This window comes from Saimiri boliviensis, chromosome 3 (assembly GCF_048565385.1).
Source record: "Saimiri boliviensis isolate mSaiBol1 chromosome 3, mSaiBol1.pri, whole genome shotgun sequence".
Classification (NCBI taxonomy): Eukaryota; Metazoa; Chordata; class Mammalia; order Primates; family Cebidae; genus Saimiri; species Saimiri boliviensis.
The window spans coordinates 41,333,903-41,352,622 of record NC_133451.1 but is presented as its reverse complement, the minus strand read 5'-3'; the positions used below and the strand labels follow the sequence as shown (position 1 = coordinate 41,352,622).

The window sequence follows — 18,720 nt, the reverse complement described above, 5'->3', positions numbered from 1 at the left end:
CTTCGATCAAGTTTCTGAGCCAATAAAAACGTGTGATTTCTAGCAATCAGGAATGAGTGGTTTTTCAGAAATAAGGTACTTGGGATATGCTTGCCATTATGGATAAAGTGATAATATCTGGGGAAGGATACATGGTAATCTATTATAGACTATATCATGCAATATTCTTCTCTGTATAAATGATTTGTCATTTCCTGTATGAATGACATACGTTTTCAACTTCGCTGATGAGTTAATGGGACACACATGTAAAAAAAGGATTGCTCTGTAGAAAACAGGTAACTTCTGGAACTCCCTTCAGTTAGTTACTATTTGTAAATAAACAGAATTGAACCTCAACCCCAACTGAGGACTCATTAGGAATTACAAAGGTGACTGCTCATAAACCAACTATTGTCATGCAGCTGCACGCTGGTTTTAAATAAGAACTGGTTATGGCTTTATATAAAATTACACCTAAAATGTTAATCAGAAAAGCACTGCATTTCCTCCAGCTTCTCTTCACTAACTTTTAAAGCTGATCATTATTTTTACTATTTGCCTTGCTATATTAGCCCTTTAATTTTGTTTCAGACTCATGTTCATTAAGCCAGAGGAAGCTTGCTTTATACAAGGCAACCCTCGGACCTGGAAGAAATTAAAATGGCCAATGATGACAGTCCTGAAAAAGTTCTCTGTTCATTTTTTACTTTTAGAAGATCATACTTCTAAATCATGGTCATCACAGAAACAGGTATATTATTGTTGAGTCCTGCTTTACCCTGAACTATTCCATGAACACTGGGAATATATTTCCTTTGTTCTAATTCCAGCCTCTGAATCAGAGCCAACTAGAGTGGGCTCTTCATACATATGCATTGATTGCCTGAGTATTAATGTAGGGCAGGACTCTGATTAGTAGTTGCTACCTGCAGGAAGCAGAAGAAATACCACAAATGGAGATAGGACGCTATTAGCAGATTTTATTACATTTTTCCTGAGGCTTGGAAATAATCACTTCTCTGAGGTCAAATCTCTCCAGCTGTCTCCCTTAAGGATGTGAAAAGACCTCAAATAAAAGGCCTCTATGTGAGGATATCTTTTGCTGGGTGCTGGAGGAAAAGCATGAAATGAGGGAAGAAGAGAATTGCTTCTTATTGTTTCTAGTTATTCCTTTCCTGCCAGTTCAGCAGCTCGCCAGAAACAGCACAAAACCTTACATCTTAACTTGAAGGTGAAGTACTTGTTCTGACAACTTGTTAGCATAGATCACGGTACACAAAATAAAAGGTAATGAGGTTATGAAAGTCTGGAGGATATCGGCAAATTAAAATTTAACATTTTCATGGATTTTATACAAAGCTTCCCCTCCTCTTTGCAGATAAAACGACTGTGCCCAACTTTATGCAGCTTTAACTAAAAATACGCGCGCGCGCGCACACACACACACACACACACACGCGCGCGCGTCCTTTGTGAAACCTCTAGGCCAATACTTAGTTAAGTGCAATTTCAGTGCCTTGTCAGGCTGCAGAGCCTGGACTAGGGAGATGCGCCGGGCCCACTCGCAGGCGGGCCCCAGACGCACCCAAGCCCCATGGACAGGAGGACCATACCCATAGGTACCTGGGGCCTCCCGGTCTCGCAGCCTGTTGCTAGTGGTCGAGGCAGGGGGACAAGTGCGGCTCAGGCCACCAGTTGGGATGGGCGTGCAGAGAGACTAGAATTACACCCAGATGGCAAACAGTCGTTCCTTTCCCCTGCTCTGGCTTGGGGACAAATCTTGCAGTCCCAGATCCATTCGCCTTCGACCGCCGACTAGACCCAACACCACTTTCCGGACGGCAGGCGGCTCCACTACCAACGAAAGCCAGGGACAGCGGGAGGGGATTCGTGAGGATGCAGTAGTCAGAGCATTCTGTCCTCTCTGAGCAAGACTTAGGAGAGTTGGGGTGGCCTGGAGGAGGGACCGGGTCAGCCAACTCCACGGGGCGGAGCGAAAACGCCGGAGGATTCAGAAGGCTGAGAGCCGATCACCCTTTGAGTGATGGTACGGTCCGAAGCGGGCGGGGCGGAGGAGGCTCCCCCGGACTCTCCCCGCCCCTCGCCCGCCTTCCTCGCCAAGCGGCCGCGGGAGCTGGGAGCGCGCGCCTCCCAGGCCCCTCCCCCGGCGCCTGCGCCCGAGCTCCGCCCCTCGCCGAGCAGTCCCTTCGGCGGCTGCAGGCAGAGCTCTCCCAGCTCCGCAGACGCCGCCACCTTCGCCGCCACTGCCGCCTTTCTCCTCCTCCTGCCGGCGTGCGGGGGCCGGGCCCGGCGGCGGCTCTGCCCTAGGTGGGCGGCGCGGCCCAGGCTGCAGCTGAGCGCTCCGCGCGGCGCGGCCGGGTCTCCCGCCCGTACCACGCCGTGACAGGTGCAGAGTCCGGGCTGAGGACCCACCTGCGGCCGCCGCCGCCGCGATGCCCACCATGCGGAGGACCGTGTCGGAGATCCGCTCCCGCGCCGAGGGTGAGGGGCTGCCGCGGCTCGGGGCTAGCCTTGGGTTGGGCTGCGAGTGTGCGTGTGAGCGTGTGTGTTTATCCAGGAAGAGACCGCATCCCACCCCTTTCCCACCGGCAGTCTGACTGTCGCGCCCGGCCCCTACTGGACCCTTCCCCCCGCGTTACCCCCACTGCGCTGGCAGACCCTTTTCAGGCTCCAGTCCCCTCGAATGGATGCCCTCGGCGGGAGCCCTGAGGCGTGCTTTGCACCGCAGCGTGACCATTGGGTCCCAGTCCCTAAGCTCACCCGCCCTGCCCACCTCCCTCCCCACCAGCTCGATTTCCACTCAGCTCCCCCCGGTGAGCAGATCCCCAGCCCGCCGCCCCTGCCTCCGGCGCCCACCTTTTTGCCATCCCCTATCAGAGCTCCTAGCGAAGCGAGTTTGCTTTTCCCAGGCTGCAGGATCCTTTGATCGGTAGTCCCTTGCCTCTCGGATTGCGGGGAGCCTTCATCGGGGGCGGGTTCCGAGTGGGTCCCCTGCATTACAGCTTCTGCAATTCTGTCTCCTGCAGCCGAGTCTCACAGGCTGGCGTCTGAGGTTTCGTTTTTGTTTTACTTTGCCCGAAACCCGCACTTCTGCCAGTTGAGCTGACTTTTTAGCCAGGTGAAAGCTGTTTTCTTTGCTCCACCTGGGGCCAGCTCTTGAATGGCCACACTTGTCAATACTGAGCAACAGATGCCCCGGGGTAGAAGCAAGGAAGCTTTCCGAGGGCCCAGACTCTTCATCGTATTCGAGGAGCCCTCAACATCCTGCCTGCCATGTGGCAGGCACTCGGTAAATATTCTTTGACGTTGCTCACGTCAAAGCCAAGACCGTAAATATCCGGAGGTTAGTTTGTCCTCTCCCAGAAACCTGTACTTGAGTCCTGCAGAGGGTGGAATAACATGTTTTTCAGAAATCAGTCGTGCCAGCATCACTGATTCCCACTTCCATCTTTTAGTATAAGAGGCGGTAAAGTGGTTTTAGATAAAAAGATACATAAGTTAAGAGAATTGGATTTCAGGGATGGAGACAGGCCATTTTATTTTTTTCTCCTTAGGCTCTCCCTGTAAAAATAGAGTCCCTGAGATTGTCTGATTCCAGTATTCAGAAAATATTAAATGAAACTGCTGTGGAGGGAAGGCCATACGAGTCAAAACTGGCCTGTGTACTGCATAGGAATTCAGTACATACTGTCATTTGTAATACACAAAAATACATAGGGCATTACAGTTTGATACACAGTTGAATAGATTATAATATTTTTTAAATGCACCCTGTAAAAATACATTCTTTTCTTACACTTCTGAGTGAAATTAGTCATAGAGGTAATGAAATGGTAATAGTTGGTGGTGTTCTTTCAAATAATAGCAATTGACGGATCATATATTGTGCAAAATAGGGGCAAGACAAAAAAATGTGAAAGCAATGCAAACCTTGTAGCATATGAGGGGATTATATGGCTATAGTATTGTTCTTGATTGGCTTGTGTATTTTTCAAAGTACTTTTAGAAAGATTACCTTACAGAACCTTACAACACTCCTGGAGGTTGGTGAAGGTGGAGTACTATCTGATAGTTGAGGAAACTGTGGCCCATTATGGTTAAGTAATTTGCCCAAGGTCAAGAAACTAGTTCAGTGACACATTTGGATTAAGAGCTCCGGGAAGACAATGACTGCAGCTTGTTTAATCTTCGTATTCCCTGTGTATCCAGCACAGTGTCAGCGCCATATTAGTGCCTGGTGAATGACCCTTTCCCCTGATATTGGTTGATTCCAGTTTATTATATCTTCAGCCTTGTGCTTGGGACTGCGGTGAAGACAAATAATGACTCTGTGGGGCTGGCATTTTGGCTTATTGCCTGCTCTGCCCACAGCTGTCTTTCCTATGAAATATTTCTTTCCTAAGAAATACAATCCCACCTTTCCTAAGGAATATTCTCCTTTGGGAGAGGCTCTGCTGCCTATAGGGCCTTGTTCTGAACTGCAGCCCTTTTGGCCTAGGCTGATTGGACCATGGTTGGCTCCTGACCCAGAGGCAACCAATTTATATGTGACTCAGACATTTGTAACCTTGTGGTTTGGCTCAAAAAGATTCTCTGTGCTAATCATATCTCTATTGGAAGCATTAAAATTAGAGATTTAGAGTCAAAGCAGAAGGGAGTAGAGGTGAACAGACTGGTCGGGGAGACAATGGATGGCCATAATAGATCATGGGAATGCTGCTGATAGAAGAAAGCAGAAACTATGGGTGAGTAGAGAGAGAGCAAAGAGAATGGAATGGATGGGCAGACCTTGGAGCCTGCGCTACCTGAATTCTATAGCCCTAGTTCCCAAGTAGCATTAAAATAAGTTCTTCTTCCCTCCCCACACCCCCAACCCCCCACCCCCTTGAAATGACTTGAATGAGTTTCTGTTCCTGGCATCCAGATTGGCCAGATGTATGACTATCATGCCTGTAAGTTGTTTACAACCGAACAGGGGAGAACGGATTTAAAGAAGGAATAAATAGTCTAAGAGGGGATGTTGTTAATTGAACATTGTGTATGCTGTGGGGACGCAGGACCTGTGGAAGATGAGGAATTTAGTACACACTTATTTCTGGACATGAGGCTTGCACAGTGAACATTTCATTGAGGTGTGATTTGAGATGAGCCCCTCACACAGTGCTTCTCAAACTCAAAGGTTCATAGCAGTCACTTGGGCATCTTGTTAAATGCAGAGTCTGATTCACGAGGTCTGGAGTTGGGCCAGAGTTACTACATTTCTGACAAGCTCACAGGTAATGCTGAAGGATGCAGGCCTGCAGATCACAGTCTATGCAGCAGGATCCTAAAGGATACTGACATTTATTTCTGTAGATGGGAGAGCATTGAAGACACTCATGACATGAACAAATGGGGAAAGTGAACATGGCTTATTTCAGAGTTCTTCAGGAAATTGGCCAGGAGCAGAGGGAAACTTGGAAGGAGTAGGATATAAGTTTGGATAGGTAGACGACTGCCAGATTACAGACCATTTTAAATGCCAAGGTGAGTCATTTGGACACAGGACCAAATAGTTGAACAGGATCTTAGAGTTCACTGCAGCTAATTTCTTATTTAAGCACAACTCCAATATATAATATCTAACAGGGCCAGTTGGGGGCCACATTGTTATGAGGAAGGGATATCCTAAAAGTAGTAACTTAGTAAGTCTGGAAGCGTGTTGACTGGTTTGGAGGAAAAGGTATTGTAGACAGACTGTTGCAATAGAGTCTTAAAATGACAAAAGCCAGAATTAGTATTGGAGTGGAACAGTGAGAAAGAGAAGGGATGAATCAGATTTCTGACTGAATCATTAACTCATTCAACAGATATCTACTGAACTTCAACTACTGTTACAGGCACTTGGGATACATAAGTTAACAAGAGGAAAAGCACTGCCCTGGAGATGCTTGCTTTCTAGTGAGGAAGGAAACAACACACATACAAAATATGCTAATTATAGAATTTGTTTTGTGGTGAATGCTATGGGGAAAATAAAGGGAAAGCAAAATATATTAAGTTGGTGGATGGATTGCAATTTCAGATAGGTTAGGTTAGTCCTCACTGAAAGTTGACATGAAGGAGATAAGGGAGTTGGCCTGGTGGGGGTCTGGGGAAAGGGTGTTCCAGCCAGAGCAAATGTCCCAAGGCAGGAAAGAATGTGGAATTAGGAACAGTGAGGGGAAGAGTGGAAGGAAAGGAGATCACAAAGTTTATTGTATTAGTTTGCTCTTAGGCTGCTAATAAAGACATAACCAAGACTGGGTAATTTATGAAGAAAAAGAAGTTTCATTCACTCACAGTTTCACATGGCTGGAGAGGCCTCACAATCATGGCAGAAGGTGAAGGAGGAACAAAGGCACATCTTACATGGTGGCAGGCATGAGAGTGTGTGCAGGGGAACTGCCCTTTATAAAGCCATCAGATCTCTTGAGACTTATTCACTGTCATGAGAAAGCAGGGGAAAGGCCCACTCCCATGATTCAGTTAGCTCCCACCGGGTCCCTGCCACAACACATGGGTATTATGGGAGCTACAATTCAAGATGAGATTTGGGTGGGGACACAGCCAAACTGTATCAGTCATTTTAGAGGACTTTGCTATTTATTGAATATTTAGCAGACATAGGACAAGGAGAGAGAAGGACTTTTTTTTAAAAAAAAAGCAATAATTTAGAATTCTAATATTAATAAGTTACCATGGATCTTATTTGTAATAACATTGGTATTGTTATTGGTAATATGTTCATAAATTACCAGGGATCTTATTGGGCTGGCTCATGAACATTCTGGTGAGAAAATCTATGGTGGGCTTGCAGATTCACATTCTTAATGAGCCTCCCAAGATATCCTAGTGCTGGTGAAACACATTTTGAGGAAATTTCCATTATAGTTTTGAACCTGATTCATTGAGAAAATATATTAAACAATAAGGAAATTGAGAAGGAGGATTAATAAAATAAGAGTTGATACTAATTCAAATTTTGAGCTAACTATGGGATATCCAAATGCACATGTTTTAAAGGTAGTTGGAAATTTTGAGGTGAGATGTGGAAACATCAAACTTGGGAATCTTGAGAGAGAGTAGTTGAAGCCCTGATAGTAGATAAATTTGCCAGAAAGCAAGAGTAGATAAAGCAGAAGACTAAGAATTTTAGGCCTCTTTATTTAGCTGCCCCAGATAAATCAAATGGGTGTCTGAACTCAGCGTTTGTAACCTGGAAACAGAGTGAAATAATGGGATCTTACACAAAATAGTTTTTCTCATTCCTGTAAAACTAGTATAAAGGTAGACAGTCAGAGTCAGCTATGCATGCCACACAAAGTCATAAGGGATGTTGGCTCCTAGTGCCTTTCTGCTTCACTGTCCTGAGAGTTTGACTTCCATAAAGTGACAACATGGTTGCTGTAGTGCCAGCCATCATGTACAATAGTTCTAGCCAGGAGAAAATGGAAGGGTGAAAGACAAACCGGTTTTCCTGAAAGCACCACACAAAAACTAATGCTTATTTTGCATTGGTTTCCACTTGCAGGGGAAGCTGGGAAATGGAAATTTACAGCTGGGCAGATTACCCAGTGTTATGTTACAAAAGGAAAAGGGAGTATGGTTATTGGGCAGTGTATTCGTCCATTTTCACACTGCTGATAAAGACATACCGGAGATTGGGCAATTAACAACAGAAAGAGGTTTGATGGAGTTACAGATTTACATGGCTGGGGAGGCCTCACAATCATGGCAGAAGGCAAGGAGGAGCAAGTCACATCTTACATGGATGGCAGCAGGCAAAGAGAGAGCTTGTGTGGAGAAACTCTCATTTTTAAAATCATCAGATTTTATGCGACTTATTCACTATCACAACAACATTACGGGAAAGACCAGTGCCAATGACCCAATTATCTCCTCCCACAACACATGGGAATTGTGGGAATTACAATTCAAGGTGAGATTTTGGTGGGGACACAGCAAACCATATTCTGCCACTGGCCCCTGCTAAATTTCATGTCCTCACATTTCAAAACCAATCATGCCTTCCCAGCAGTTTCCTAAAGTCTTAACTCATTTCAGCATTAACTCAAAAGTCCACTGTCCAAACTCTCATCTGAGACAAGGCAAGTCCCTTCTGCCTATGAGCCTGTAAAATCAAAAGCAAGTTTGCTACTTCCTAGATACAACTGGGGTAAAGGCATTGGGTAAATACAGCCATTCCAAATGGGAGAAATTGGCCAAAATGAAGGTGTTACAGGCCCCATGCAAGTCTGAAATCCAGCAGGGCAGTCAAATCTTAAAGCTCCAAAATGATCTCCTTTGACTCCATGTGCATCCAGGTCACACTGATAAAAGAGGTAGGTTCCCAAAGTCGTGGGCAGCTCTGCCCCTGTGGCTTTGCAGGGTAAGTCCCCGTCGTGGCTGCTTCCACAGGCTGGCATTGAGTGTCTGTGGCTTTTCCAGGTGTGTAGTGCAAGCTGTTGATGGATTTACCATTCTGGGATCTGGAGGACAATGGCCCTTTTCTCACCGTTCCACTAGGCATTGCCCCAGCAGGCACTCTGTGTGGGGGCTCTGACCCCACATTTCCCTTCCACTAGCAGAGGTTCTCTATGAGAGCCCCGCCCCTGCAGCAAACTTCTGCCCAGGCATCCAGGTGTTCCCATACATCTTCTGAAATCTAGGCAGAGGTTCCCAAACCTCAACTCTTGACTTCTGTGTACCCGCAGGCTCAACTCCATGTGGAAGCTGCCAAGGCTTGGGTTGCCCACACTTTGAAGCAACATCCCAAGCTGTAACTTGGTCCCTTTTAGTCACAGCTGGAGCGGCTGGGACAAGGGGCACCAAGTCCCTAGACTACACACAGCAGAGGGACCCTGGGCCTGGCCCATGAAACTTTATTTTCCTCCTGAACATCCAGGCCTGCGATGGGAGGGACTGCTGCAAAGGTCTCAGACATGCCTTGGAGACATTTTCCCCATTGTCTTGGTGATTAACAATCAGCTACTCATTACTTATGCAAATTTCTACAGCTGGCTTCAATTTCTCCTCAGAAAATGGAATTTTCTATTGCATTGTTAGGCTTCACATTTCCCAAACTTTTATGCTCTGTTTCTCTTTTAAAACTGAATGTCTTTAACAGCACTCAAGTCACATTTTGAATGCTTTGGTACTTAGAAATTTCTGGCACCAGATACCCTAAATCATCTCTCTCAAGTTCAAAGTTCCACAAATATCTAGGGCAGGAGCAAAATGCTGCCAGTCTCTGCTAAAACATAACAAGAGTCACCTTTGCTCCAGTTCCCAACAAGTTCCTCATCTCCATCTGAGACCACCTTATCCTGGATTTCATTGTCCATATCATTTTGGTCAAAGCCATTCAACAAGCCTCTAGGGAGTTCCAAACTTTCTCACATTTTCATGTTTTCTTCTGAGCCCTCCAAACTGCTTCAACCTCTTCCTGTTACCCACTTCCAAAGTTGTTTCCACATTTTTGGTATCTTTTCAGCAGCACCCACTCTTTTGGTACAAATGTACTGTATTAGTCTGTTTTTACGCTGCTGATAGAGATGTACCAGAGACTGGGCAATTTACAAAAGAAAGAGGTTTAATAGACTTACAATTCCACTTGGCTGAGGAGGCCTCACAATCACGGCAGAAGGCAAGGAGGAGCAAGTCACATCTTACATGGATGGCAGCAGGCAAAAAGAGCTTGTGCAGGGGACTTCCATTTACAAAACTAGCAGATCTCATGAGACTTATTCACTATCATGAGAACAGCATGGGAAAGAACCGCTCCCATGATTCAATTTCCTCCTACGGGGTTCCTCCCACAACATGTAAGAATTGTGGGATTTACAATTCAAGATGAGATTTGGGTGGGGACACAGCCAAACTATACCAGGCAGGCAGCAGAATCAGTCACAGTGAAGTATTCAGATTGCCAAAGGCTCTTGCTTGGATAAAATAGAAACTGCTCTGGAGCTCATGCTTTACAATATAATAAGCTTTAAATTGTTCAAAACTAAAGAAATGCACACAGAAAAATGTCACATACCTATCCAGTGGTTTGCATTTTCTTCTGTTGAATACTATAATGCTAAAATTTAACAACATTTATTTGATTATGTAAAATGTGGGCTACGCAATGTGTCCAGAAGTTGTTTTAGGAATTGTTGTTCTAAAAGGTAACTCTAAAATGTTTGTAACTATACAGAATACTATGTTCCATTTACATAAAAGGTAATAAAAGGAATAAAAAGTAATTTCTGTAAGCTGTCCTTAAAGGAAAAATTTAGGAGGCTATTCTAGGTAAAAGATGACTAAGGTTTTTGTTCCTTTAAAACTCACTTATTATGCACCTGCTGTGTGCTGGCTGAATGGGTGGTGGGACAAAAGGACATGGTGGATGAAGGAGGTCCCAAAGGAAACATGGAGATGAGTTCCATTACATCTGAAGTGGCACTGTGTGTGAAGGTGTGAGTGTAGTGATATAGCATGTCATCAATATTTGAAAATCTCAAATGTGTTGTTTTACTTAGTGTAGTTCTGGAGATATAAGTGTATTAGATCTAATTATTTTAGGTTTTCTAATCTTCAGTGCAGAATTCATGGGTTTGTTTTTTTTTTTTCTGTCATTTCAAAAACAGTTGAAGTGTATACCTATGATACAGCTATAAGAAAGTTTGCATAGGTCAGAGGATGCTTTTGAAGTTGACAAAATGTTTGATGTGTGGTTCTCTATTCACATGATTTTATTAGAATGGCAGTGACATGAAGGCCACCGCTTTTCCTTTCATTCTTTCCCTCTTAGTGAAAGGAACCCAAATCTTCCAACGATTGTATTCTCTAGATAGTAAGCTTCCTAAGGGCAAGGGTTTTTTGTCTGGTTTGTCCACCGATGTCTTGCTCCCCATGAGGACATTGCCTGGCACACAGTAGGAGCTCAGGCATTGGTTAAAAGGATGAATCTATGTCCTAAAAATGAAAATGCCTTATAATCCAATTTGTAAAATACTCTGAGCTAAATCTAGATGTAGTTGGTATCCTCCTACTGAAACCTGAGCACCACAATATGGCATTTTTGTGACATTTGTTCACTACTCTACCCTCTACACCTAGAGTTTTGTCAGCCACATAGTAGCCACTCCATATTTGTTGAATGAATGGATAACTCTGAGCTTTTGAGCTTTATTTTTAATGGAAGAGCTTAACTTTGAATCTTGATTGTAGAAGTACTTCCTGCTCACTGAGAAAAACTCATGCTTCAAAAAATCTTCCAGGAGAGAGTAAAATTCATCTCAAACTATGCCATCGAAATATATTCACATTGTAAATTTGAATAAAATAAAATTTTATAAGCTTTATATAAATGTATATATTTATAATGTTAGCATTTTAGTATATATTCTTCCCAACTGTTTCCAGAAAAGATATATTTGTAAGGAAGAATGAGGTAATCTGCATTATTTTTAGTCATTTTATGGATATGTGTACCAATATAGATTTGTGTAAATTTTGTCTACTGTTGCTACTTTTATCCATACTGCCTGGAATGGTGCTTGACACTTGGTAGCAGCTCAGTAAATATTTGTTGAATGAGCAGATCAATTTCATTAATTTTATGACAGCATTTTTATGTTAGTACAGAGTAACTTACTGAAGAAATCTATGGGTGGGCCTTTAGGCCATTTCAGTTTTTTGTTTTCTTTTTTTTAAGGAAACTCTTGAGTAAGCATCTTTGTATCTTTTTGTACACCTTTCTAATGGTTTTCTTCAAAGTCCCTAGAAATGGGATTTCTGGGTCAAAAGTATGTATCTTTTTATGACTTTTGATACAGATTTGAAAATTGCTGGAAAGATTTTACCAGTTTACACTCCCACTGAAAGTGAACAAGAGTGCCTGTTTATCCCTTTTGCAGCATTGTATAGCGTTGTTTTTTTTTTAATCCTTATGAATATGCAATGTAAAAAGTAAGTCTTTAAGTTTACGTTGCTTTATTAGGTTGAACATCTTTTGGTAAATGTGATTTTTTTTTTTTCCTGAATTGTTCATGAAGTTTTGTATTGAATTTTGAGAACTTACATGTTAAAGATACTAACTTTTGGCCGGGCACGGTGGCTCAAGCCTGTAATCCCAGCACTTTGGGAGGCCGAGGCGGGTGGATCACGAGGTCGAGAGATCGAGACCAACCATGGTCAACATGGTGAAACCCCGTCTCTACTAAAAATACTAAAAATTAGCTGGGCATGGTGGTGCGTGCCTATAATCCCAGCTACTCAGGAGGCTGAGGCAGGAGAATTGCCTGAACCCAGGAGGCGGAGGTTGCGGTGAGCCGAGATCGCGCCATTGCACTCCAGCCTGGGTAACAAGAGCGAAACTCCGCCTCAAAAAAAAAAAAAAAAAAAAGATACTAACTTTTTAAAATTTATAGTCTATCTTTGTAGTGTTTTAGCGTGTATATGTTAATTTTTATGAAGTATAATCTTTCTGTATTTTGAAATTTCTGCTTTAATGTCATATTTTTCATTACGATAATTTTTTAGTTGTTTTTCTTTTAGTACTTTCGGGTTTCATTTTAAACAGTTATATTTCATTTTAAACTGTGGGATTTACTTTGTGGTGCAATGTGAGGCCTAGATCTAATTTTTTCCTCAAATTATTTACCTGACATAATAACCATATATTAGTAATCCTTTCTTCCCACACTGCTTTGAGGTACTTTCTCATGTATATATATGATTTTGTTTTTTTTCCAGAGTCAGTCTCTCTTTCTCTCCCACAACTACGTCTCTTTATTTTGGTCCCTTTTAGCCCTTGGTATCAAATTCTTTTATTGCAACATAATAAAAAATATTCTCTTAGCCATCTCATTTTCTTTGCTGTTTTCTCAAGGTTTTTCTGTTTTTTTCCCACAGGTGTATTTTTCTACTTGAACTTAAGAGTACATCATTGGATCGAGTTAAAAAATATGTTGGGGTATATATTGGAATTGCATTGTTTATAAACTTATATTAAGAGAATTGGCATCTTTCTTATATTGAGTCATGTATGCTTAGTTTCCCTCTTCAATTACTGGTACCTTGATATTGGTATCAGTCTGAAGTCTCTCATTTCAGTTTGTTTTTCAGTTAATTTTTGTCTGTGTACGTTCTAAAATTATATTGTGTATCTTAAAGTATTTTTAAAGGAGATTTTTAATTAATAAGACTTTACCAAGTATTTGTTGGTTTTACTTCTTTTTGAGCAAGAATAGTTCATTTTCATCTGCTCATGTATTGTCGACTCTGCTTCCAACTTACTACTTTTATAGTTTCTTATAGTAGTCCTGACATGATAGCTGAGATATTACTCTTTTTTTCTCCTTTTTACTAGGAATAAGGTCAAATTTAGACCAGCTAGATTTAACTAATGGGTCCATGGAATCTACTTACCATATCAAATCAGCATTTATATCTCAGATCAACACTAAAAGAAATAAAATGTGAGCCACAATCAAGCAGCTACATTTAAAATGTAAAAAGAAATAGGTGAAATGAATTTTAATACTATAATTTAATAGTAAATAATACAAGTAGTGTATTAAATATGTAAATACTAGTATGTATTATAAATGTTTTCTTTAGCCCATTATATCCAAAATATTATCATTTTGATATTGTTATGCAAATTTACGATAGTTTACAATTTTTGTACTACATTTTCTAAATCTGTTGGGTATTTTATATATATAGTGCATCACAGTCTAGACTACTGTTTCATGTGCTCAGTAGCTACATATGACTAGTGGTCACTGTATTGAACAGCACAGTTGTAAATTATACCTCTGGCATAGGCTTACATGTTAGGATTTACTAGATTTTTTCAGAATGTAAAATTTTGTAATGGAAACCCATAGCTCAAAGTAAGCTTACTAGAAATACATACGTAGATTTAAGTATTCAAGTCCCTTCCTAACAATGGAAGGCATCATGTGTGTATAAAACCTCACACATTATATTGGTGCTTAGATAATACTGCCTTTGACTTGGCCCTTGTGGAAATTTAGAGATTTTATATTAGTACATTGTGGCATCTTTTGTGGCCTGTTTTGTTTCCATTTTTTAAAAAATCTCTTAAAATACATTTGGCAAATATATTTTAAACCTGCCCTGTCTTCCTATTCATTTTTATTGAAATGTTTGCATGAGATGTGAAATAGGTAAAACTCTGAGTAGTATTCTTTTATGTACAATATCACTGTCACTTGTTCTAAAGGGATGACTATATAGAACTTGGCTTCATGGACTAATTAGACCTCTAATTGACTTGGCAAAGGGAGGTATCTGCTTTAGAGCCTCTGTTCGTTATTTTGTGTGAGCTGTCTTTGAAGGAGATGACTGATCTTGATCCATCTGAGCTGTGCTTAATAATATCAGATTAGTTGAGTGACAGCTCAGAATGTTGCTAAGAAGGCCAAAGCCAGCCTGGGTTCTGGACTAGGACACCACTTAGGTGGGCCAGACCTGTTTAGAGTATAAGATAGGCCTTCGTGAGTGAAGCAAGCAAACAGTGGTATGCAGGGGTGAGTCAAAGAGATGGTTTGCTCTGATACCAGCCTAGGCCAGTTCAGCTTCTGTAACGTAGGTCCTCATGGTTAATTCTGGTCCTGAAGTAAAGCTAAAATTGTGTAAAAGAAATCTTCCAGCTTCTACAGACCATCTTTTCCCCTTGTTTCTTCCTCAACCCCATGTAGATTTAGTCCCCAAAATCTTTAACATTGGCATTTAAAGAGCTCTGACTTAGCAGTCTAATGATGAGGCGTGAACACCCTGTCACCACTTCCCCGACCCTGAGTGCCTGTCCCAGCAGCTTATAGAGCTCTGGGATGGGGCCCCGCCTTGCTCTTGGCAGTCTCCCTCTCAGAGAGGAGATGCTGGTTCTTGACCCTAGCTTGGGCTCTAGTGCTCAGCATTTGTGAGCAGTTTTGATGCCAGACCAGGCCCGCCAAGGTTTCTGAGTATCATTTGCTTTCACTTTACCCACTTTGGGCCAGCTCATTTGAACCCACATTGTTGCCCCATGCAGATCTTTGGTTCTGAGAGTGGTTGTTGCCCATTTCCATTTCTCCTGGATCTCTTGCTCTGCCACTGTTGTCATCCCAGTGGCTGTGACTGTTGGCCCTTTCCAGTTCCTTCTAGTCTGTCTTCCTCTACTTTCTTTTTTCTTTCCTAACCTAGGCCATGTTCTGTCTCTGAACAAAGAAATGAAACAGGTCTAAGTTCTACCCAATTCTGGTGGCTACTCTATATGTTAAGTTTGTAAGTTGAGTTTAGTCTACCATCTATGCCAGAATTGTTGTGATAAATATTCTCAGGTAGAATTAACTCAACTTTCCTAATGTTATTTTCATTGTCATGGGTAAATGTTAGAGAAATGACAGGAAGAATCCCTCTGCTATCTTTAATGAAAAGTATGTCCAATGTGGACAGGGCAGCGGGACGCTTGTGAAATGTGAATTTCTTTTATAGCCACATCCTGTGGTGCTCAACCCTGTCTTCATAGTGAATTAGATGGGGAGCTTCTAAACAATACAGATGCCTAGACCCATCCCAGAATGATGGAATCAGTCGGTCTGATCTATAGGGATATGGACCAAGCATTAATAATTATCTCCTAGGAAATTCTAATGTGCAGTGGTATTGAAAAACACTGGTGTAGAACCTGGAATTTATTTGCTGGCAGAAAGGATGGGAATATTGTATACAACTATATAGGTTGTGAGCCAAGACACCAACAGCATTAGCTAGCTGGGTGATAGAAAAACAATTTACCAAAAATATTTACCAAAAAAAAATCAATGTTTTTGGTAAACTGTCTGTTATCCAATTACCTAATGGGACTAATTATGCTCCTCTTAATTTCCCCTCTCAGAAATGGTCGAGGTCATATGTTAATACTATTTATTAGGTTTTGAGGACTTCCTTTAAAATTCTGAATTGAACATTCAATTCAGTACAACCAAGTGAAGAGAACAACACATTTAGTTTATTTTTAGCTGGTGTTATATCTACTCTGGGAGCTTGTTCAATATGAGCTTTTCTGCAGTGTCATGACTAGGTTTTTGCTAACCTGCTTGCTTTTAGTATGTTGTTGTAATTAGTTGCTTTATTCAGCCTATATTTGTAGCCCAAATATGCAGTCATTTGCAGCATGAAAAAATAGCATAATGACTTGTTAAAAGTCTTTGAAATTTCTTTGGCAACTTTTTTTTTCAAGGAGTATATTTTCTTTCGTCTACAGTTACCGATTTATGCCATCATGACATGAAATCATCTTTTATAGGTTGATGTACAAAATGTGAAAACTTACCAGAAGTCCCAATTTACCTGCCTTCTTTAGTTGCTGAGATGAGGCCAATTGTGACTTTTTGGCCAGCGTGTTTCTCTGTGGCCACTCTGATGGGCGCTGGGTTCTGGCTTTAGGATACTGCTGGTGGCCACTGCTGGGTAGGAAGATTATCACTTGATGCTCTGAGGATTAGAAAAACACCATAGCACTGTAGATCAAGTCCATTGTGTCTGGTATTTGTGATTGCTGTTTATTTTATAGTTCTCATCTAGCCTTATTCATCTCTGCATTTAGACTTTCCTTTTATTAGGTGACAATGTGATTTGTACTTTGCAGATGGAAATTCTTTTTAAAAGCGGAATTTGATCTTATAGAGTAGGGAAAGTTCTGAATTGTTGGCTCAATTTAAACCCCAGATGGCGACTGATTTCTTTTTGTTTAAAGTTCAGTAAAAGAATCATTACATGAGTTGGCCTTTTGTTGACTTCCAAGTGAATACTATTAGCAAAAGGAAAAAAACCCTTTTTAATTTCCCCAGGTGCCAAATTGAATCCCCCTTGAACTTATTAAGTGAATTTCCCTGTAGAATTTATCCTTGTGGTTGGTGAACCACTCTCCTATATGTTTTCATTTTAACTAAGCTTAAATATGAAAGCCTTCAGTCTGAGCTTAGTAGATTTCTTTATAAAAGGTCAGATGCTTTTTCCATATGTTCAGCTAAAATTGACCTTTTAAATAAAAACTAATTGAAGCAAACTGATCACCATTCTTACTTTTATGTTTCATGTGTTTTTGGTCTGTTGGGTACCAGATGACTTGACATGGTAGCCACTTAACAAGTAGGGCATGTTTGTTTTGTGATATAACTACACTTGAAGCTATCTTTAGCATTCTAAGCTAATGCCCTATGAATAATTGACTGGCAAGAAAGTGAAACAAGGCACTGGGACTTCTCATAGGCCTGGAGTAATATCTGTGTTCTAGCCTTTCAAAGCTGTGTGGCCTTGAGCATATCACGTAAGCTCTCTGAGACTGCTGTTCCTCTTTGATAAAGTGGTAACATCCTCCTGTTGGATAGTGTGGAGACCAAGCTTGGCTGCACATTGGAATCTCCCAAAGAGTTTTCATCATGCTAACCCCTGGTCCCACCCCCAGGGATTCTGATTTCATCTTGAGAATAGGGTTGAAACAAGGAATAATGATAGTGGCTTTAACTACTAAGCATCAGTGGACATGATGCAGAGTGGTCGAGATTCAGAATATAGCTGGAAGATAGTCCAACAGATTTGTTGATGGATGGGATATGGAATTTTTAAAAAAAGGAGTCAAAAATGACTAAAGTTTTGGGCCCTGAGCCCAAAACAATGGTGCCATTTACTGAAATAGAAAACACTGGGATGAAGGAATGAAAACCAGCTTGCATCTTAGAAAGGAGTGAGAAGGTCCCATGTGCCAAAAATACATGTTTGTAGACATTTATTTTATTCTCTTGGAGTGCTGCATTCATCCTAAGATCTGGATTTCAGAATTTCCATCTTCTGTTTCCCCCATCTTCTTTTCTCTGAATATTCTTTAGAATTTCAGTAAATGTACCTGTTAATGTCATACATGCTCCCCATTGCTGTGAATTTTAGGTATCTAGGAACTGTAAGGATTTAATCTGTTTGGAATCTATAATTACATTGCCAGCACATTTGCTCCCTAATCGGAGTTGATAGGAACAGTCTTTCTTATGTCATCACTGTGTTCTTTTGGCTCCTGAGGTGCTCCAAACTGCAGGGACATTTTCCAGAGCGGATATATTAAATGAAAGCACTGGCTATAAAGTAGGTGCTAAGCAAATGTTTCTTGAATCTGCATCTGGTGAGTGACTGGGATAAGATCAAGATGTTCAGATTTTGGAAACTGAGCTTTTAAAAATGCTGGAGTAGTTTTGAAATCTCATGGAGTATTCTTATATTCATCTGTGTGCCCATTGCACCTTGCATTGGCAGTGGTCACGGTACCAGCAGGTCTGGGGAGCTAATTTTGTGATTCTAATTAGCATCTCGAGGTACAAGTGTCACATTTGGAGGTACTTTCTGCATGGGGTGATTTTTTATGTATGGAATTAGGAGATTCTTGAAGCATTTGTTTCATCCACCCTCGCATCGTTTTTGTTCTACCTGTGGATTGAGTAGGGCATACGGCAATCTCACGCATGTGTAGGTGTCATTGCTTTAATGTCACTGAGTGCTGTGCTGAGTCTTTTAAGCCTTTACAGCCCACCAGCTGTCATTCACACATCCTAGTTTAATCTGTTGAGTGGAGGTTTCTGTCTTCTTCTTTAGCTACATCCTGGCAAACTGAAGGATACCAACCATTCCTTACTTTGTTTTGTG

At 41.6% G+C, this 18,720-nt stretch overlaps 1 protein-coding gene across 9 annotated transcripts in view; it reads left to right on the top strand.

Moving 5' to 3' along the window:
• The first annotated feature begins 2,203 nt into the window (after positions 1-2,203).
• Positions 2,204-18,720, top strand: part of ATP8A1 (ATPase phospholipid transporting 8A1) — a 249,992-nt gene continuing 233,475 nt past the window's right edge. For 5 of the 9 annotated variants that reach the window (XM_074396074.1, XM_074396072.1, XM_003940967.3 and 2 more), the window contains exon 1: positions 2,204-2,484. Coding sequence is in view for 4 of the 9 variants with exons in the window: in XM_074396072.1 (XP_074252173.1) it covers positions 2,436-2,484 (49 nt within the window). In the remaining 5 variants the exon portion in view is untranslated. The remainder of the gene's footprint in view (positions 2,485-18,720) is intronic. The other 4 variants (XM_074396070.1, XM_074396068.1, XM_074396071.1 and 1 more) reach the window with 1 other exon arrangement.